The sequence below is a fragment of the Danio aesculapii genome, chromosome 14 (assembly GCF_903798145.1).
Source record: "Danio aesculapii chromosome 14, fDanAes4.1, whole genome shotgun sequence".
NCBI lineage: Eukaryota > Metazoa > Chordata > Actinopteri > Cypriniformes > Danionidae > Danio > Danio aesculapii.
The window spans coordinates 20,044,462-20,068,375 of record NC_079448.1 but is presented as its reverse complement, the minus strand read 5'-3'; the positions used below and the strand labels follow the sequence as shown (position 1 = coordinate 20,068,375).

Below are 23,914 nucleotides of genomic sequence, written 5' to 3'. Positions count from 1 at the left end.
TGCAACTGATTGGGCTGTTTTATGTGTGTTGGTTGCAGAAGAATGAAATTATATGTGAGATTCCTGCAAAATAATAATATCTAAAGTAATAACTAAATATAAATAATTAAAACCAAATGAATGATTATTTATCTACTGTACTAAAACACTATGGAAACTGGCCCAAGGCTATACTATTGTATTCCAGCTTCCAGCACACCACTGGAGAGAGCTTTCTGTTTGGTCACGCTTTTGAGACACATAATATAAACTGTTTTACAAAGGAAGCACGAAAAGGTGAATCGCCATCCTGCTGTAGATCTTTAGCAAAGTGAAATGATGTCAGCATTTGCCCATCACAATGTAGTCAACAAGGTAACTAGAAGATTTGTCATGTGCAGGTCTTTACTCCACAGTGCCAACACAAACACCTACTGGGCAAATCCTAACCACTCGAGAGACCTTTCAAGCTGTCTTAAATAACTGGGAGTGTAAGATTCTTAGGTTTAAGAAATTTGATTACTTCTGTTTATACTTTAGTTTGTAAGTTGGGGTAAATTTCATGAACTTTAGACTAAAATAGCATTTTAAAAAGCTTGACAAATATGGGCCCTAGATTGTTTCACCTCTGCCTTTATGGGCCAGAAGAGACCCTGTGGCAATTAGCTGATAATTGCTAAATTAAAAAAGAGGTAAGCTTGGATGCCATCTCACCGGCTGAAAGTGCAGTCAGCAGACTCCGACTCATCTTCTATAGAGGTCCTCACAGACAGTCTGTGGGGTGATAAATCCATGCTCTCCAACAACATATGACAGGTCATCCTGCAAAAGAATTTTTAATCAGTGATATAATGATATAAATTAATTTAATATAATTTTCCTTCGGCTTAGTCCCTTTATTCATCAGGGGTCGCCACAGCAGAATGAAATGGCAACTTATCCAAAATATGTTTTACACTGTGGATGCCCTTCCAGCTGCAACCCAGTACTGGGAAACACCCAAACACACTCATTCACACACATACACTACAGCCATTTAGTTTAGTTTAATTTAGTTTATTCAATTTACCTGTACCACATGTCTTTGGATTGTGGGGGAGCCAGAGCACCCGGAGGAAACCCACGCAAACACTGGGAGAACATGCAAACTCCACACAGAAATAATGATAGGAAAAAACTGATTTCCAAAATAAAAATTTTTGTAAATGTGACTCATGAGAGCACACGTGTTGTATGATTTTTTTATTTTTTTTTTATTTTAATTTTGACCATGCAATGATTGGGGTGTTCATTAAATAAACACTCACAAGATTAAATAAATTACTGCCTCATTGTTCTGCTCTCATGCTGTATTGTATCTGCTACTTATTACCTGGTACTACTGCCATCTAGTGGTCACTAACAATAACATTAACTAATCACTACATCCTTATTCCTTTGAGATAAAGCAATTATACATAAACATCAAAGGTTGTGTTTACACTTGTTTAGTACATTTCACAAAAACAGTCTCTAAAGATAAAGTCAATCAGAATTCTTTATGGTGCAAATTGATCTTCTTAAAATGGGAAAGTCATAGGTTTCTGCAAAATGATCATCATTGAGGGAAATGGATGAAGAAATCCCATGTGCCCTCCCATCTGAAGGATGTCCACCTCAAAAAAAAAAATTATTTAAAAAAAAACCTCTCTATTGTGAAACATGTAAGTCAAGTGTGCGGCTGCGGCTTAGTTTATGTTGGATTTCAGTAGTAGGGAATTTTATTCACCTTAAATAAAGCGATTCTCTTCAATGTAGTTAATACAGACTCATTCATTAATTAGTTGCGGCAAAATTGCTGATTACCGATCTAATTGTCCATGAATCTCCTGTATTAGTGATTATAATTACTTATCTAGTTAACGTTAGCTTGTTGCAAAGTGCACTGCAACTTAACACGCCAAAGCCATTTCCTATGCATTGTTTCATTTGTGACTTGGCTTAATGTTAACTTAACATTAATGACCACAATTAGCATATTGTTTAGCTGTTTATTTTTCTAAATGAGCTCTGTGCTAAGTCCAAACTAACCCCACTGTATTTTTTGCATAATCAATTTCTATACTGTTCTTAAGTGACTTCATTAATTTGAATTAAAAATGTAAACTTTTTTTAATTCCTTGTTTTTATTGTTGTGATTATTTTTATGATAATTTTGCGTTCTTTATGTAAAGCACTTTAAATTACCGTTGTGCATAAGATGTGTTAAAGTATAAATAAACTTGCCTTGCAGTGTCATGCATTGGATAAAATGACAGAGAAAATGGACATAAGATAATTTTTCAGTGCATCTAAATGCCAAGTACAAAAAGTTCACATATTAAGGCAATTTGGTTTTAAGAATGAGTGCTTATGAAAATACTAATGTCACAATATCAAACACAGGCAAAGGAGAAAGAAATTATTGAGGAACAGGCAGAGCAGGGCCAATTAGATGTACAGTGTCAGGTAAGGGTGTTGTGCTTTTATTGAAGGGATAATGATCATTCTTTTGGGGGATGAATTTATTTTTTTTATGTTTTCAGAGTTGTGGCTGTTTAGCAGATGAATTTCACAGGATCAATGATTTACAATATGATCAGCCAATTTAACAAGTGTGATGTAAAAAAGTTAGTTAGTGTGAGTATGGAAAACATCTTTCCTGCATTTTTTCTGCTTCAGGAGTCAGTCTGTTGACTGTAAACAACACATCAAACAATGCAATAAATAGTTTTGAAGAAAAATTTGCTTTGTCATTGAACCTAAGAAAAACTTTGAAAATCACCATAATGATGTAGTCTCCATGCTATAATAATAATAATGATAGAACCATTTTTAACAGTGGGGACATATCTTTATAAGTACAATTCGACTGTATTATTTATGTCCCCTTAAAAAAATTGCTCATAAGAAATTTTTATATTTATTGTTATTTGACTGGATTGATTCTCCCCTGAATTGTGAAGGTGAAAATGTACCAGGGACTCAGCTTTTACATGGCTGCTGAAGATGCATATCCCTCGTAGATAACCAGACCTTTCGACCAACCCTGAAATCTGGTGTTTGAGCTTGACGAAGGTCTGAGGCTCTCTTGTGTCCTTAGATTGCCCTTTAAAGATTGTGATGAGCTGAGTCCCAGACTCTTTCACTCTTCCGGAACCAATAATCAATCACGGGGACATCTGATGGTTCTCATGACCACAGTAATAGGGGAGGCTGGTAACTAACTATGCCCTGGAAGAGCATTAATTCCCCGAATGGTGGGCGCCAGATCCTCCTGAAGCCCATGAATGGCCAGAGCCACCGCTTGAGTCCCACGAGTGGCCAGAGCTGAGTCCCACAAATAGCCAGAGCCACCGCCGGAGTCCTACAATTGGCCAAAGCAGCCATCTGAGTTCCACGAATGGCCAGAGCTACTGCCTGAGTCCTACAAATTGCCAGAGTGCCTGAGTCCCACGAATGGCTAGAGCTGACACCTAAGTCCCACGAATGGCCACCAAAGCTGCCTGTGTCCCACGAATGGCCGCCAGAGCCATGTGACTTCCCAGTGCCACCAGAGCTGTGTAACTATCCAGTGCTGCCAGAGCCACATGAACCACCAGTGTTTCTGATTCTAAGACTCCTGACCCACTAGGGTAATCTGAACTGCCAGTGCTTCCTGATGTTAGCCGCCTGTACTGATCTCCTCACCTGTGACTTGACAACTATTTTGGATTACCCTGTATGATTCTGTTTGCTCCTGTGTTTGACCGTTCCCTGCCTGACCATTCTCTGGTAAACTAAAGATGCTGCAATTGGATCCTCAACCCTGTTGTCTAGAACTGTATGTTACAAAACCAAACAAAAATAGAATTACAAAACACAATTTTCATTATCTGAAAATAAGAAAGCAAAAACTATGTAATTTTTTTTTACCTAATTTATATAATACCAAACAGCTGATCTCCGACTGTCATTATATAAGAGGAAAACAGCTCTGTTTGGCATTATATACAGGGGAAAACAGCTCCACACCAACAATGTAAACAGCGGAAGTGGGAAGCTGTTGACCTCGACTAGGCATGTTGTTGGACAGTGGAAGAAACACTCTGAGGATCTCCTCAACCTCACTGACATGTCTTCCATTGAGGAAGCAGAGACAGGGCATGCAGGGGTGGACACCCGTCACCCAAGCTGAGATCAGTTAGTGCGCAGTGGCAAAGCAGCAGGGGTTGATGAGATTCACTCTGTGTATCTTAAGTCTCTAGATATTGTGAGACTGTCTGGACTGACACGTCTCTATAATATCAGGAATAGTACCTCTGGACTGGGCAACTGGGGTGGTGGTTCCCATTTTTTAGAAAGGTGTGCTCTCACTATAGTGGGTTCACACTCCTCAGCTTCCCTGGGAAAGTCTATGTCAGGGTACTGAGGAGGAGGTTCTGGTCGATGATTAAACCTAGGATCCAGGAGGAACAATGCAGTTTTCGTTCATGTCGTGGTACACTGGCCCTGCTCTATGATCTCACCAGGGTGCTCGAGGTTTCATGGGAGTATGCCCAACCAGTCCACACGTGTTTTGTTTACTTGCAGAAGGCATTCGACCATGTCCCTTGTAGCATTCCATGGAGGTTGCTTGGGGAGTCTGGGGTCAGAGGCACTCTGTTAAGGGCTGTCTAGTCCCTGTATGAACAGAGTAGGAGTTTGGTAAGTCAAACTTGTTTGCAGTGCATGTTGGACTTCCACAGGGATTCTCTTTGTGACCAATTATGTTTAGAATTTTTATAGACAGAATTTCTATGGGACCACAGGAATTTATCTTAGAATTCATCACAGACGATGTTCTGTTGGCTTCATCAAACATGGACTTTCAGCATGCACTGGGGCAGTTAGCTGCCGAGTGTAATATGGCTGGTATGAGAATTAGCACCTCCAAGCTTAAGGCTATGGTGCTTTAGAAAAAAGGTGATTTGCCATCTCCAAGTTGGAGGAAAGTCTTTACCCCAGTTGGAGTAGTTCAATTATCTTAAGGTTGTGTTCACGAGTGAGGGAACGATAGAACGTGAGATTGACAGGTGGATCAGTGCAGTGGCAGCAGTAATGTGGTCAATGTACCAATGTACTGTTGTGGTAAAGAAGAAGCTGAGCCAAAAGGCAAAGCTCTTGATTTACCAGTCAGATGAGGGCTACAGGATTGGCATTAGAAGGCACAATGAAGAGGTTACGAAAAATAGACACATCCTGTCTAGATTAATAGACTGTGTGAAATTTTGTGGAGCGTTTGAGCTGGCTTTGCGTGGCCATGATGAGAGCGAGAGCTCGGATAACCCCGGGATCTTCCGTGGCCTGGTCGATTTTGTTGCTTCCCTTGACGGAGTTTTAAAAGAACACCTCGACAATGCCACTGTGTTTAAGGGAACTTCAAAGATTGTGCAGAACGAGCTGTTGGACTGTATGTTGTCTGTTGTGATGGAACACATAATTCAAGAAGCACAGCGCAGCGAATTTCTCTCAATCCAGGCCGATGAGACCACCGATATTTCCACACAGTGCCAACTTGTGCTTGTGTTAAGGTACATTGACTCAAAAAACAACGTGCAGGAGAGATTTTTTGAGTTTATTCCTCTGCGTTCAAGTACAGCTGATTCCATCTCCACAGTACTTAAAGAACGTCTTTCTGTCATCCTTCCTGAGGATCAAAAGAACATCTCCCAAGCGTATGATGGAGCCAGTGTGATGAGGGGTGCCACTGCAGGTGTTCAAAAAACAATCCAAGATGTGTACCCAAATGCCCATTACATCCACTGCTATGCACATCAACTCAATCTAATAATGCAACAGGCCACTTCTAACATATCCAAAGTGAGAATTTTTTTTTCTGACCTTGGAGGATTTGCCAGCTTTTTTTCAAGATCACCCAAACGCACAGACGTCCTTGACAAAGTAGTGGCCCATAGACTACCAACATCAAGCAATGTTAGGTGGAATTTTCACAGCCGTACCATCAATACAGTGTTTGAGCACAGAGAGGACCTCATCCTCTGTTTTCAAACTATTAGAGACTCAGGTGACTTTGACCCTGTTGCTGTCAGAGAGGCAGGAGCCTTTGCCATGCTGCTGGAGAATCAGGATTTAAATTTTTTCTTGCAACTTTTCCACAACATCATGCCACATGTGGACATCCTCTATGCCAAACTCCAGAAGAAGGACATTGATTCAGTCCACATCAGGGTGAGCATCCAGCAGGACATACAGAAGATCAGGTAGTTGCTGTATTTCTTGTTTTGGATTTATTATTATTATTATTCTTATTCATACACTTTCCTCTTCCTTTACAGAAATTCTCTCCATTCCCTGGTTGACCAATGCGGCGAAGGTGGTTTTCAACCGAAGAGGCGGCGGTCCCTCAGTCCAGAGGCCCATGAACAGATAGCAGAAGTGAGTATTTATTTCAGTCAAAATAAGTCATTACAAACAAGCTAAACTTCATCGTTAATTTACCTTCTATGGGAACTTGTAAATACCCTTGTCTTTGATTTTAAGATAAAAATAATAATAGAGCAATTCCATGCAAATGTCAACCTTGCCATGAAAAAAATTTTGTTTTCAACAAAATACAGAAACTCTTTCTATGTTTTATGTGTAAGCAAGTATTTTACAGTACTTTAGACATACTCAAAAATGTCTCTGTCAATGTTTTTAAACCATTTAATTTACCAAAGTGCACAAATGACAATTTCACATCGGTCGCATCCATAATGCAGAGGTGTCACATCCATAATGAAGCTTTTTCCTCTTAAATGCAAAAATATAAAATAAAATCAATCATGTTTGTTTTATAGAGAGCCAACTCTTATCCTGTTAATTAGCATTTGTTTTGGGGGTTGTGCAGTTTAATTGACAGAATTTCTACTAAGCATGTTGCATACTGCAAACTCACAGACTTTTTTTTGGTCACATCATAACTCATGTTTATTTTTCTGATCTTATAACCATGCAGTCAGTAGTTTTGGAAAATATAAACAGATGTTTAAATGTTAATATAAACTTTATATGTGAATTTTTTTTTTTTTGCTAAATGTCACATCCATAACGCTGGAACTGCTCAATAATAATTTAAATAATAATATTGTAGTCACTAAAAATATTTACCCACAGATGGTAAATGAAACAATACAGTTTAATTTGTTGCAAGCACACTGGCTTGTTTAGATGATGATACAATGACCAGGTCTCTATTCAAATAGAAGTCTGTGTCTCATTATAGATGTAACACGGGGAGTGACAGCGACAACTGAGGTTTAGGATCCACGTGCAGGTTTATTCAAACTCAGGGAGGCAATGGTCAACACAGGTGCAAACAGATGTATAAAGGCAGTCCAGAATCGTAGTTAAACACAGGCGAGAGGTCGGTAGACAGGCGGCAGACAAGGAGAAAAGGAAACCAGGCAAAGATCAAAACACGGCGGAACAAGACTAAGGGAAACACGTTGTCACTTTACAGTTAAACAAGACTCGGCAAAGGAAGTGAGTGTGTGTGTTGTTTAAATAGTGTGTGTAATCAGTCTCTGTAAATCCTCAGCTGGTGCAAGTGTAATCAGTGAAAATGAGGAAGCATGTGTGTTTGTGGAACGGAGTGCATGTATGAAAATGTAGTCCATGAATGGCGGATTTGTAGTCCAAGTGAATGTGTGTGAGATCCAGCGATCTAGGATGTTATGATCGCTGGTGATCGTGACAATAGAAGCATTATATAAAAATAGTTGATAGGAATTTTGAAGCTAAGTGTTGTTGATTTATAAGCTAGGAATATTGGGCTGTATTAAACTATGTTAAACGTAAATGCATTTGTATGACTAGGTGATCTTCTTAAACATATACAGTCTTTAAACTATTATCTAAAAGCATTTGTTATTCTTCTGTTCCCTCTTGTGGGGCTTGACATGATTACTAAGAATGAACGTGTTTATGAAGTTGAGAAAGTATGAATTTAAACACTACAATTGGTTAGCCTTTATAACTCAACTTGGTCATTTTAAATGTAGCAGTTAAAAATTGACACTGTCATAATTACAGAATTTTTGTCTTTATCCTTTAGGTCTGTGATACCATACTGACACACACACACACTGGAGAGGTTCTCCTTCACAGACCACCTCGTTAGTGCCACATTGCTGCAGGCAGACAGGTCTGAGCAGTATGCAGTAGCATTTCCAGAAGATGCACTTAGCAGGACTCTGAAAGCCTATCCAGTGCTCGATAGAAGTAAGCCAAAGACAGAGCTTAGTCTCATCTACTCAAAGGATGAGTTCAGAGCCTGTTGTGGTGCTTTGGACCTACTCCAGCTGTTTATGGAGAACAATCTTGAGGAAGTGTTTTCAGAGACTGTAACTCTCCTAAAGATTCTTGTAACTACACCTATGACCACAGCAGAAGCTGAGAGGTGCTTCTCAACTTTAAAAAGAGTCAAAACTTTTCTGAGAAACAGCATGACCCAAGAGAGGCTGAATGCATTGGCCATGTTGTCAATAGAGAAGAGACTGGTGACTGAGATGACTGACTTTAACCAAAAGGTCATTGAGAAATTCGCAAGCCAGAAAGAAAGGAGAGCAAAATTTATTTTTAAGTAGTGCTACTGGCCAGTGATTAGGCAACATTGTGTGTGTTTATTGGTTATCTTGATTACTTCATTACTGATAATAAACCCAAATTGAACTAAAATTCACTGGTTTGTGATGCATTTATTCTATGCTTTAGTCATCTTTTTGTTTTTTGATACATCACCTGATAAATGGCTTTTACACTTGTATTACCAACAGTTAGATTTTTTTTTTCTTCTGGTGTTTTAGCACCAGCTGCCACTGCTAACCAACGTTCTGTCTCACTACAATCCAACTCACTCTTTAAGATCTAAAAACTTACGGCTTCTGGTAGTACCTAGAATAGCAAAATTGAGTAAAGGAGGTCGAGCCTTCTCGTTTATGGCTCCTAAATTCTGGAATAGCCTTCCTGATAATGTCCGAAACTCAGACACACTCTCTCTGTCAGTTTAAAACTAGATTAAAGACCTATCTTTTTAGTAAAGCATACACCCAATGCATCACATAACTGTATGATGCATGAATGCGCTCCACCTGCAGGACACACACACCTTAATACACCAGACATTGTGTTAGAAACTAATATGCTTTACATGTTTGTTTCCATGTTTGTTTATATAACAGCTATTTTCATTTATAACACTTCATTTTTGCATCTTATTTTAATACACTATGAACAGCAGCTACTTTCTGATAGCAGCTATAGCATTATTGATAGTAGCTAATTATTTTCTTTATTCTCTATTTCCACCTAGGGATTGTAGTGCCTGGACCATCTAATATGTCCGGTACTCTTAAGAATCAGCTCATAAATTCGAATTAATTCAAATTAATTCTCGGGGATTCGAATCAGAAGATTCAAATGACTGACTCACAGTCCCGAACCATGCAAGCCAGTGGCGACAGTGGCGAGGAAAAAACTTCACTAACTGGTGAAAGTGAAGAATTAAAAAACCTCGAGAGAAACCACGCTCAGTTGGGCAAGACCATTTCTCCTATGGCCAAACGTCTTGTGCAGAGCTGTAGTCTAGGCGCCGGAGGCTGGAGAGCACTGGACGTCCATCGTGGAGAAGCTGCAGGTGGGAGAGGTCACTGGCTTGTGTACAGACTGTCCCCTCAGGATCAGTGCGAGGACTCGTCTCTTACTGGGGTCTTACAAGGATCAGTCTCATGCTCTCCACTCCTCCATAACCACCACAGCAGCTGCTCAGGATACGGTCTGGTCCAGGATTATGGAAAGCTTTGGAATAATAAAAAAAGACTAACATAAGCGCAGTTGCCGCTCAGATTATAATGTCTTTAGGGAAGTGTTCCCAGCTCCGCTTGCACTAAATAATGCAGACTAACAATCCCTTAGAAGATTTGGATTTGTTGGATGTGTATGCTAATGCAAAGAGATGTGTCTTTAATCTAGTCTTAAAATGAGAGAAACTTCCTGAACTGTGCTAGGAAGGCTATTCCAGAGTTTAGGTATCAGATATGAGAAAGATATACCGCCTACAGTTGATTTTGATATTCTGTGAATAATCAATTGTCCAGAATAAATTGAGCGTAGTGGGGCTATTATAGGGTAAATTGTAGTAAAACGAGACAAAATGCCGTTTACTTGCATGCGCCTGTCAGAATCGGCAGGCTAGTGAAGGAGCTCTATTGAATATACTGGGGTAAAATAAATGCTTGTATTATAAAGACATGGCAGGGAAAATGTAATTTAATGCAGTGCTTCTTGTACAATCTGAGACCCACTTTATATCGGATATAATTTTAAAGAAAACAGACCTTAATTTGCAATTGCAAACAGTTCACCGGAATCGCTTAACCCAGGTTACTGGCAAATTAAAAGTCCTATTAGCATGCATCGGCATATACCCTATACACCAGGGGCCTCATGTATGAACACTGAAGGATAGCATTTTTTTATTGTTAGATTTTGCTAAACATTTACTAATAAATGCAGACATAAAGGGTTAACTGCTATGTTAGGTCCACAAAGTATAGAGAAATGTTACCGGATGCTAGAGCATCCTGTGATTGGGTGGGGGTGATGGAGAGTGACAAGATGTATAAGCTGTGTGTACGTGCTCTGAAACATCTGCCTTAAAAGGTGAACTGTTAAGAGAAGATACACAGATACCAGGAAGAGGAATATCTGGTTGCTGAATGGTCAAACTATCAAGACAACACCATATAAGTCAAATAAGTTTAGAGAGTGTGTGAGAGACAGTATAAAAGCATGAAGGACAGTATCATGGGCAGAGGCTGATACAGTAGTACATCTCTCCTGTGCAGAAATTGTACTCTCTAACTTCTTGCATTCAAAATAAAACTTGTTAATTTTCAATTCAGATCTCCGTCAATTTTTGAACATGCAATGGACCAGTTGAGTCCTACAATTGGTGACCCGACGACGTGATTGACTGGAGACTGTCAAATAGATGAACGTTTATTTCTGATGCCAAATCCAGGGGCGCCTCTCAAAAGAAAGGTAAGCAGAAACCTTTTTCTAAAATTCTGCTATTGAATATTCTAAATAAGTGGCTTTTGGCATCGGTAAATACGTTGTTCATTTCTTTGATACATTTGATGCATGCAGGAGGTTACAGTCTACATATATAAAAAAAAATTTAAAAACAGAGAAGAATGAATTGTGATAAGTTGTGATAAAGTTAGGGTGAATCATTAGGATTTACGGAGAAGTCCTGTTCCCTAAATAGGCAAATAAATTGGAAATTGTCTCTCTTGACGAAGTCATTTATATTTCCAATTATCAGGGTGAATACATAAGTATTTAAAGGAGAAGCCCTTTTCCCTGAGGAGGCAAAACCCTTGAAAATCCCTCTTATTCTGACGAGAATTTGATATTTTCAAGTAAATTTCTCAAGGATAGCAGGTTTAGTGAATTGAGAAATAGTGAGAGTGTAGGGATAGGGATATAGGGATAAAAAATACAATAAAAATAAAAAGGGATTTTAAAAAATTATATTAAAAAAATAAAAATAAAAAATGGAATTTTTTTTCAAAATAAAACTTGTTAATTTTCAAATCAGATCTCCGTCAATTTTTGAACATGCAATGGACCATTTGAGTCCTACAACACTTACATTGAATTCATACTAAAACATTGCGTACACACAAAGCTGTAAATATGCGTACACAGCAAAAAATTCAGATGTATGAAACACTGCGTACGCGGAATGCCACGCATATTCTCTTTTTATATCCGAATTAACGTGAAACTGAGCGCACGTGCACGAGCGCAAACCCCTCCCTGCCTCCTCCCCCTAATAAATATGGTAATGAGTTTACTTTGGCAAAACCAAAAGAAAAAGCAATGGCAAAAACAAGCAAAAAGAGAAACTTCACAGAATGTAAATTGGAGGTGCTCCTATCGAAGGTAGACCGTAGAAAAACTGTGTTATTTGCAAGTTTGTCCTCCGGAATTAGTAACAAAAGAAAAAAATTGAGTGGGGGAGTTTAGCTGATGCAGTTAACGCAGTGGGGTCTGAACATCGCACTGTGAGTGAATTAAAAAAGAAATGGTCCGATGTAAAGGTGTAAAATTTTGTAGTGTCTATTTAAGCTAAGTGCAAATAGCACACCTCATTGGAATGAGCTAGTTGAGTGATTCCCACCCATCACCGTTTGATTGGCAGAGAAAACATAACTAAAAAGAGCAGCAAACAGCAGCATGAGTGGCATAGCTAGTAAAGTGCAAGGCAACATGTTTTGACACGATCGATCATGGTTTGAATCCAGCATCTGACAAACTCCTTTTTTCCCCCCATTACATATCAGATTTTGTCTTCTCTTCATCACGAGGAAGACAAGTAGGACTCATTAATAAGTATGTGTATTATGTTAAGCACATTTGAGCATCACATATTATTTGCACATTTATTGAATGGAAATGTTTCCAATTCACGTATGCAAATTCGTCTTAAGATGGCACCTTTATAGAAATGTGCGTGCAGTCGATCGCTCCGATTACATTGGGAAAACCAGCGATCACTGCAAATTGCGCTTTAATGTTTGGTTGGTCAATTGCATGATATGGAAACCGTATATACCTGCTGGACAGCTGCCATTACAGGGCTCAAAGATACTTTGTAGTGTGCAATTTACCACAATTGCCTCTATGAGTCGCCAAACACACACAAGAAATGCACGTATGCTAGACATGAAGTTGGCATTGACCAATGCACACTCACGTTAATTTTATTGTTAGTAAATCAAAACATGAGCGTGAAACCTGGCGTATGCAAAGTTTTTGTGCGTATGCAGCGTTGATACATGAGGCCCCAGGAGCTCCCTCAAATACAGGTATCAAATATGATCATATTTCTTTGTTCTAGAAAGCACTCTAGAAGCTGCATTTTTGAACTAGCTGAAGTTTGTTAATTAGGCCAGCAGGGCAACCACCTAACATGTTACAATAATCTAATCGAGAGGTCATGAAAGCATGAATAAGCTTTTCCGCATCAGATATTGATAGCATATGTCGAAGTTTGGCAACATTAACATTGGGTACCAAGCCAGACGAGGACTCAACAAGCTACAGCCTAACAAAATTAAAGTGGTGCCGCAGGTTGAGCAACCACAGAATGAAACACAGGTAAATGCTTTCTTGGGGTTAGCCTCAGTGCCTCCGTCAGGTATTCCTTGTCAGTGCTTTATAATCCCGATTTCAGCTGCCCCTTCATTTTACAGAAGAACACACCGGATACAAAAGCAACATCCTCATGCCAGATGAGTTGAGCTTGTTTTCCACATCCAGCATATCTAATTATGCTCTCTCATACAAATACAGATTCTACAGACTGGGGTGAAGTCAAAAAGGTGAGAGCTGTGAAAGACTGCTAGCCTGCATTCACGCACCCCAGCACTTCCACAGAGCAATTTTCACCAGCACTGCATCCCAAACACTGTACAAACACTTCAGTTTTATTCAATAAATACCCTCCAGGGCTGTTACACTGCAACTTGGGTCTATGAATTCACTCCATCCAGCTACAAAACCTTACGCCTCTTAAGAGTGGAGCTGAATAAATGTATAATGTATAAATATTTGCATTTTCCATCCTGAAGCAAGTTTGAACGTCTTCTGCAGTTGTTGCTTAGTAACACATAGTAAACAATTTACATAACTTGTTTTCAAAATAAAAGTCTTAATAATAACTAAAGGAGGAAAATTAAAACTCTGTCTCACTAGGAAACGTTGACTTATTAGCCTGAGATGTGCATATTAAATATCCCAGAGCTATATATCAGTGTGTGTACACCTGATGACACAGCTGCTCATAAAGTCAAGATAAACAACCAAAATTATATGCATTTGCTGAGGGTGTGCCCTATGAGTCATGCTTTAGTCTGTGTTCTGATTGTCCTTTGGTCCACCTGGGCAGCACTTAAATAATAATGTTCTTGCACTGCAACTCCACAGGAACTGTCCACTTATTATACAATATAAAAACACAATCCTCTTTACAATCCTGTACACTGAATTAACAGTGTACAGTATGTACATGGTAACTCCTCAGTACACTGTTAATAAATACTCATGGTTTCCCTAAAGTTTCAACGTGTTCCAAATGGGTAGTTAAAGTATTGAAGACTGTGTGTGGAAGTGGAAAAACATTAGCAGGTACATGCTGTTGTTTCAAAAAGCACTCATATAATTCTTATTATATGAGTATGTTCCAATGTGATAATAGTATCAATGTCCTGCTACACACAACAGATCTACATGTAGATACTGCCAATGTACACACACACACACACACACGCGCACACACACAGTAATTATATAACTTGCAGACATCTATTTATCCAAGTTCACAGGTATAAGAGACAATTAAGAGACAAAGTGAAAGCCTGTGTTTTACTGTATTTGTTATTTTATTGTTATTATTATTATTATTACTAATTGATTTGGTGGATTTTATAAATGATATTTAAAACAGATTTGATAATTGATTAACTGTCCTTCAGGTTCTGAAGCATTTTAAAAACACTGTGATTATAAGATCACCATATAATAGACTGCACAAAACATTAACAGCAGATTTAATAATGAATCTTTTAATCGCTTCACATAATACTTCATTAGTCATTGTAATATGCAGATTTGCTGTTCAAGAAACATTTCTTAGTATCAATGATTTCAGAATTTATTTAAAACAAATATATCTTCTAACACTAAAAATAGATTTATGTATTTAAGAGGTCTCTCTAGACAGAAGAATTAATTTCTTAGAGATGAAATTAAAATATAGATTTCTGTGGTACCATCTGAAGCCATTGCGTGACAATGTACAGCATATTTTTTAGCAGTTATTCATTAAAAATATATAGGATTACAAATGAAGTTATTATTTAATGCTATTACTTAGATTTTGCATGTGTAACTTAAAATACCATAAAAGTACATTCTTGAATAAGGAGCAGACGCATTTTATTTCTTCACTCACCTGCTTGTAGTTTTGGTCTGTTTCGGTTGCTGCAATGAATTACTTCTTTATAACTGCATATAACAATATTCTAAAGTGAAAACTCTTCCTCTCGTTTCATTTATGGATTTCCATTGTTTATTCCTGAAAAAAAATCTGACGAGAACCTCCGTGGTGTGCCAGAGTGATTTAGATGGGACTGAGAGTGTAGATGAGTGTCTGTAGGCAGAGAGGGGGATGAGAGACCCATTACCATACAGCATAATAGATAACATACAAATCTCTATTGCCCCCTCAAATCTCACTTCATTTCTCCAACCACTTCAACATCAGCTTCAATGGGTTTTGCTTCATCATCTTTTTCTTTACTTTTAAAAATGTGCTTTATGTCCAGTGCAGTTGTGAGACTCAAAGGTCTTTCTTTGGTTTTATGATAATGTGGATGTCAGATAAAGGCGGGAGATTATTCAGCAGATGCTTTTGAAGTACGCAGCTTTGTTTTTGATGCTCAGCCTTTCTACTGGCCAGCTATACAAGAAGGCCTAATTAAGGAAAATGTTCCTCTCAAATTAGTGCATTAATAATTAATGTTTGTCTATATATTATAATTTATTTTGATTCATTTGAATTTGTTTTTAAACCCATAAAATCACTTTAACAACAAAGTAGGCTACAGCATTTCCTGTTTGTCAATTAATGTCAACACATCATATATCCCTTGTGGTGCTGTTAACAAAGAAGAAAAGGCTCTTCTGAAGTTTCATTAAAGACTGAAGTTGAAGTTGATGAATTGCTGAATATAGCAAACAAAAAGCATTCAAGTTACTTCATTTTATGAACTTCATTCATTCATTTTCTTTTCGGCTTAGTCCCTTTATTAATCTGGGGTCACCACAGCGGAATGAACCAGCATTTGTTTTATGCAGCAGATGTCCTTCCAGCTGCAAACCATCACTGGGAAACACATACACACTTATTTACACACACATACACTACGGACAATTTAACCTACCCAATTCACCTGTACCGCATGTCTGTGGACTGTGGGGGAAACCGGAGCACCCGGAGGAAACCCACGCGAACGCAGGGAGAACATGCAATCTCCACACAGAAATGCCAACTGACCCAGCCGAGGCTCGAACCAGCAACCTTCTTGCTGTGAGGCGACAGCACTACCTACTGCGCCGCCGCCAACTTATTTCATATTAAGTAATTTAATAAAATGTGGTTGCCCAACTAAAGTCACACAAACTGATTACATTTTTAAAAATATAAATATCCTCAACTGCATTCTGAGCTTAAATAAAAGTCTCATGCCAAGTTCACACTGCACACAGACATTGAACTTCTATACTTTTTACACTTGGGTTGTTAGGGTCCTGATCTGACAGTCCTGTCTGTTCTGTCAATGTTTAATGTTTCCTTGTTTGTCCTGTATTTTTCTACATGGCTTGGCCTTTTTTGTTTGCCATTTGCTCCTCTTGTACTTCCTCCTTGTTTTCAGGTACCACAACCTCTTGTTTACCTTGCTATCCTGATTGTTTTTACCTCTCTCTCATTTGTCTAGCTTTAATGCTTGTAACTGTTTTTGTTCCATCTTTCCGCCAGTCTCAGTCTTGCATGTGTTGATTTTTTGTTGTCTTTTGTTTTGCTGTAGTTCTCTCTTTAAAGGAGTGGTCCAATACGATATCATATTTTAAACTTTAGTTGATGTGTAAAGTAGCTGTGTAAACATGAACAACTTCTCTGAATCTAAGACACTCAAAGTTCCATGCAAAGTGAACCACTGGCTTTAAAAAGTTACCTTAGTGAAGCCTACGGCGTACAAAGTTTGGAGACTACAAAAAAATACATCCAGGTTGTCATAAACCCTTCAGGTTTTGCACATACACCCCATGCAGTGAAGGGGCGTTGCCAAAGGTTCTGTAATGTTATAACAGAGACACTTCCTCGTGATGTGGAGCTGATCTACGAATCATGGCACATTATGTTAGCTGACCAATCAGAGCTTCTTGAGAGTGGGTCTTCAGAGGAACTAGGAAATATGACAGTCACTGCATGTTAGCTGAGTAGCTGTATATGATCAAAGTAAAATAAATGAAATAATTGTGTGATTTTTTACAAATGAATTCAATTCAATTCACCTTTATTTGTATAGCGCTTATACAAAGTAGATTGTGTCAAAGCAGCTTCACATAAAAGGTCATAGTAAATAGGAACAGTGTAGTTCAGTTTGTAGTGTTTAAGTTCAGTTCAGTTTAGCTCAGTTCAGTGTGGTTTAATAATCACACCTGAGAGTCCAAATACTGAAGAGCAAATCCAACGTTGCGCAGCTCTATAGATCCCGAACCATGCAAGCTAGTGGCGACAGCGGAGAGGGAAAAAAAAAACTTCACTAAATGGCGAAAGTGAAGAAAAAAAAACCTTGAGAGAAACCAGGCTCAGTTGTGCACGACCATTTTAATTTCTCTGCTGGCCAAACGTCTTATGCAGAGCTGCAGTCTCAGTGGCGGAGGCTGGAAGCTGGCCTCAGCGAAGACTCGTCTGTCTCTGGAGCATCACAGGAATCAGTCTCATGTTCTCCACTCCTCCATGACCACCACAGTAGCTGCTCAGGATACGGCCTGGTCCAGGATATGGAAACCTTGGGATCATCTCGTCGTTGATCTTGGATCGAATCAGTGACTCTGCATAGTCTGAGGGCCTCGGGAAGAGTATCCCCAGGTGGAAATGGAGAATAAAGAAAATAATTAGCGTAGCTGCTGTTCATAGTGTATATAAACAAGATGCAGAACCTGTGTGGAAGCCCACTAAGTGGTGCACTGAGTGTATGCTTTACTAAACAGATAGGTCTTTAATCTAGTTTTGAATTGGGAGAGTGTGTCTGAGCCTCGGACGTTATCAGGAAGGCTATTCCAGAGTTTAGGAGCTATAAATGAGAAGGCTCGACCTCCTTTACTCGACTTTGCTATTCTAGGTACTACCAGAAGCCCTAAGTTTTGAGATCTTAAAGAGCGAGTTGGATTGTAGCGAGACAGAAGATTGGTTAGATAAACAGGAGCTAGATTATTTAAAGCTTTATATGTAAGAAGCAATATTTTAAATTCAATACGAAACTTAACAGGCAGCCAGTGTAAGGAGGATAAAATTGGGATGATGTGATCAAATTTTCTAGACCTGGTAAGAACTCTGGCAGCTGCATTTTGTACTAATTGAAGTTTGTTAATAGAGGATGCTGGGCAGCCAGCAAACAGTGCATTACAGTAGTCCAGCCTAGAAGTCATAAAAGCATGGACTAGCTTTTCTGCATCTGAGATGGATAGCATACTTCGTAACTTAGCGATATTTCTCAGATGAAAGAATATAATATGACACCCAGATCTTTTATAGTAGAGCTAACGCTAACTTTGTGTCCCTATAATTGTAGGTTGAGTTGTGAGATCTGCTGTGTACAGGATTTAGGCCCAATAAGTAATAATTCTGTTTTGTCTGAGTTTAAGAGAAGATAATTGTTGGTCAACCAGTCTTTAACATCTTTAATACACTCAGTTAAAAAATGAAGCATAAAGCACACATTGCTTTGCACCCCGTAAACACAAACAAGCCTTAAAAATACACTCTGGACCACCTCTTTAAGATTCTAGAATTACTATAGATGTCTTTATTTCTCTGTTTTCTGTTTTATTTTTTTGTTCCCAAGTCTTGGGCTATTTGCAACTAGGATAATTTCTCATTTTCTTTTAGGTTTAGTTATAATTTTATTATTTTCCATGGAAAATTATTACTGCCTGTTTGCTGTCCTGGGGCAGCACTGGGGTGCAGTAAGTAGCACAATCGCCTCACAGCAAGAAGGTTGCTGGTTTGAGCCCCGGCTGGGTCAGTTGGCATTTCTGTGTGGAGTTTGCATTTTCTCCCCCTGTTCTCATGGGTTTCCTCCGGTTGCTCCGGTTTTGGGCTGAAAATTAAGATACGTAGCTTAAACTGTCAGTCAACATATGTAGTTTTGTATATCTGCGCACCCTGCTCACACAGAAATATGTCATTTTCACAAGTTAACGGTCCTGTAAATTGTTGTAGAAGTTTCAGTGATTTGCCTTTTTTTTTTCAGTGATTTGTGGAAGTTTTGAGAGAGCACCGAAAATGGCAGAGAACTGCCGATAATTGCTGTGGACTTGGCTTAACAGTTGACACCTCCATGTTTCACCTCCCCTCCGCTAAGTGAACCTTTTGTATGTAAATTTATTGCTGTAAGCTATACAGAAACTGTAGGAAATGAGCTACAGGTGGTATTTCTATATTGAAACAGTTGTTGACTAATTGTAATTGTAAAAAATGGAATGAAAAAATTTAGATTTTCACAAAATATATAAATTTTTATATATATATATATATATTTTTAAATATATTTAAGAAACTTTTATCAAAACTCAGGTACCAAAACCAAAAACACTTCCATTAAATCATTTTATATATTCACTTTATTGATATAGCCTGGGACAATGCGGTGGCGCAGTTGGTAGTGCTGTCGCCTCAGAGCAAAAAGGTCGCTGGTTCAAGCCTCGGCTGGGTCAGTTGGCATTAATGTATGGAGTTTGCATGTTCTCCCCACGTTCGCGCGGGTTTCCTCCGGGTGCTCCGGTAACCCCCACAAGTCCAAAGGCATGCGGTACCGGTGAATTGGGTAAGCTAAAATTGTCTGTAGTGTATGTGTGTGAATGAGAGTGTATGGGTGTTTCCCAGTGATGGGTTGCAGCTGGAAGGGCATCCACTGCGTAAAACATGTGCTGGATAAGTTGGCGGTTCGTTCCGCTGTGGGACCCCTGATGAACAAAGAGACTAAGACAAAAAGAAAATGAATGAATTAATAATTCATTTGTATGGTGTCAGACCTCCTTTTGCGAAAAATATACCATCAGTTCATCTCAGGAATGACAGATACAAGTGGCTAGTGGGATTTTGAGCCATTCTTTTTGCAGAATTAGTGTTCAGGGTCACTATGTGATGCTGCTGGAGGAAATCATTTCCTGACTCGTTCTCCCACAGTACCCCATAGTGCTCAATAATATTTAGATCTGGTGAGTGTGTTTATTAGAAAATAATTAACTAAATTTATATATTGAATAGAGCATGAACTCATACATTGTAAATACACTTTTAATGTGTGATAAGAACTTTTTAAATGTTTTTTTAAAAATTGTATGGTGATGGAAATGACAGGGCGGTGGTGGAAATGACAGGGTGATGGAAATGACAATAAATCAGTGTTAATGTAGAAAAACATTAGATATTTATTAGAAAAAATATTAAACTCTTAAACTCGCACGTATTAAACTCAATTTACAAAATTACTAAGCATAACCACAGATTTTTTTGTTTTTCATGTGTAAAGCTGAAATTTATCCAAAAAAAATGTATTTGTCTAACAGATGAACGGTAACACTGCACACTGTGAATAACTGATTATTATTCAAATATTATATAAATTAATTTTAAAATAAAAAGAAAAAGCCTTTTTTAGAGGTGTTTGACAGTTCAGAGATTTTAGATTCTTTTGAACACATGTAGCTGCTGCTTGTCAATCGGACAACTTTTCTGTGTTCGTTCTTGCTGTCAATTGCGGGAAAAATGATTGATGAAGAGTTTATGATAAACTGCTGTGAGTTTTACTCACAGTGGGCATAGACACACACAGAGCTTAATATAAAGAGAATGTGCTGGGAGGTGAGAACCCCTATGCTGGCTTCAGTGACTGGCACACCTCTCCCCCGCAATAGAAGGCTGTCAGATCTGTCTGTGTGTGAGTGTGTGTGTGTGTGGTGACAACCCACATGCGCGCTCATTATAATAAATGTGAATATTCCGATCAAACTGAATACAATCTCATTTTACATCAACAACACATGGCAAGCGACGCATTGATAATAACAAATAATCATATTAGATTACCAACAACTCAACAAGTTGTTTAGCACGTATGCATCGCTGCTGTTATGTTTACACATGTAATATTTTTTCCTGAGGCGATTTAAAGCAAAATACACAATGGCACTCAATCAAACACAGGAGAGATCCATTATAGTGTACTGGACAAGTCTGTACAAGTTCGTGCATCTCTAATTGAAATAAGTCATTGTGACAGCTCATTCATACCCTGTCACTTACGGACAAGCTAATTTATTTATTTGATCCACTCCCTCTGCATCTGTGCCCAGCTTCTCTAGTAGTAGTTCTCTGCAAAGTGTGGAGTGTTGGGTGGTCCTCTTGTAAGAGAATACTGGGTGGGCTCTTTTTAAAGTTACAATTAATTTATCTAAAAGCTGGTATAGTTGTATTTAAAGGGATATTTTACCCAAACATAAAAATTCTTTTACTCTACGGGCACTTTTAAGTCCTTTGATCAAATATCCAAAAATATAGATAATTTTGATCAAATTCCTTTTTCTTTGTCAAATTAATAATAAAACTTATTGTAAAAAAATTTACTAGCTTTCTATTGTCTTTTTTCATATTATTCAATCTCCTTTTAGGTGTCAAAATCACAGTTTTCGCCTTGTCGGTCACCCAGAGTTTTAAATTTCAACAATGAAAATAAAATTTTAAAAGATTATTTATCTGGTAACTATTATTGTATCTCAATGAAGCACTAGTGAAATAAGTTACATATTTTATAGTTATTAATGTAAGACTATTATCAATATTATTTTTATACAAAATATAGCTGTCGCACAGTATCAGTGTCATTTCCACCACAACACTGAAATTTTGCTTTAAAAAGTTTGTGTGAAAGATTATTATGAAAATGTTTCTATGAAAATGAATAGTGACATTTGAGCACATTTTCAAGATGGAGAGAATTTAAATTTTCATCAACAACACATGAAGAAAAATCAAGGTAAATTTTGCTTTATAAGGAAATACATTTATTCTTCGTCATTTCCAAACATGCTGAACGTCCAAAGGTGTTTTTAAAAGCCAAACAAAATTGAGGTAAATAAGTCTATTTTGTATACATGAAATGCTTGTATCAATTCAAAGCTAATCAGTTAAGCTATCTAACTTTTTTAACAATAAACTGTAGAAATGTCATTTCCACCACTGTCAGTTTCACCACGCTGCCCACTGTGGTGGAAAAAAACTGCATGTGGTTTCAAAACACAATTAATATGGATTGCAAAAGTACAGGGGTTGGACATTGACACTGAAACACTGACCAATTTAGTGTTGGAGGTTTCATGTCTAAATTTGAGTAGCTGGTTGCCAGTCTTCATTGATTTCACATACCACCAGTAAGAGTAGAGTGTAAAAGTCTGATTTGCAGAGTAACCGCAGTTTTGCTAAAAAGTTGCAATGCACACAACATTATGTCATATGGTGGCATATCAGAGTTCAAAAGAGGATAAATTGTTGGTGTGCATCTCATTGGCACATCTGTGACTAAGACAGCAAGTCTTCATAATGTATCAAGAATATCCAGAGTAATGTCAGCAAACCACCAAGAGGAAAAACCACATCCAACCGGAGTAAGTATGGAAGCACAAGGAAGCTGTCTGAAAGGGATGTCCAGGTCTTTACACCAATTGTCTCCAAAAAACATTAAACCACAGCTGCCCAACTTAAATGTGCACCTCAACTCTCCTGTTTCCACCAAAACTGTTGGTCGGGACCTCCACAGGGTCAATATGCATGGCCAACTGCTCACTCGTGCCAATGCCAAACGCCTGTTTCAATGATGCAGCAGCCAAAATCTTTTGCTGTGGATAATGTGAAACATGTATTGTTCTCTGATAAGTCCACCTTCACTGTCTTACCCACATCCGGGAGAGTTACGGTGTGGAGCCCCAAAGAAGCATCCCACCAAGACTATTGATGCAGAGTAACAGCACAGTTTTGCTAAAAATATTGCAATGCATACAACATTATGTCATATGGTGACATATCAGAGTTCAAAAGAGGATAAATTGTTGGTGTGCGTCTCATTGACACATCTGTGACTAAGACAACAAGTCTTCATAATGTATCATGAGCCAAGGTATCTAGAGTAAAACATAGGGGGGAATCAGTGATGGTTTGGGCTGCAATATCAAGCATTCCCTTGGCCCAATGCTGGTGCTAGTTGGACCATCACTGCCAAGGACTACCGACACATTCTGAAGGACCATGTGCACCCAGTGGTTCAAACATTTTTTCCTGAAGGCAGTGGCATGTATCAGGATGATTATGCACCAATACACACAGCAAGACTGGTGACAGAGTGGGTTGATGAACATGAAAGTGAAGTTGAACATCTCCCATGGCCTGCATAGTCACCAGATCCAAATATTATTGAGCTCTATGGGGTACTGTGGGAGAATGAGTCTCTAAATATTTTTTCTCCAGCAGCATCACATAGTGACCCTGAACACTATTTTGCAAAAAGAATGGCTCAAAATCCCACTGGCCACTGTGCAGGACTTGTATCTGTCATCCCTGAGATGAACTGATGGTACAGTATATTGTCCGCAAAAGGAGGTCTGACACCATACAAATGAATTATTCAGTCGTTTATTTTCTTTTTGTCTTAGTCTCTTTATTCATCAGGGGTCCCACAGCGGAATGAACTGGCAACTTATCCAGCATACGTTTTTCAAAGTGGATACCCTTTCAGGAGCAACCCATCACTGGGAAACACCCATACACTCTCATTCACATACATACACTACGGACAATTTAGCTTACCCAATTCACCTATAATGCATGTGTTTGGACTATGGGGGAAACAGGAGCACCCGGAGGAAACCCAAGCAACACGGGGAGAACATGCAAACTCCGCACAGAAATGCCAACTGACCCAGCCGGGGCTTGAACCAGCGACCTTCTTGCGGTAAGTCAACAGTGCTACCCACTGCGCTACCG

The 23,914-nt window shown here is 38.6% G+C and overlaps 1 protein-coding gene across 1 annotated transcript in view; it reads right to left on the bottom strand.

The window, feature by feature from the left end:
• Window positions 1–800, bottom strand: part of cnga2a (cyclic nucleotide gated channel subunit alpha 2a) — a 165,489-nt gene extending 164,689 nt beyond the window's left edge. The window contains exon 1 of the mRNA XM_056472951.1: window positions 694–800. Within this exon, the coding sequence (XP_056328926.1) occupies window positions 694–800 (107 nt within the window). The remainder of the gene's footprint in view (window positions 1–693) is intronic.
• Window positions 801–23,914: the final 23,114 nt, after the last annotated feature.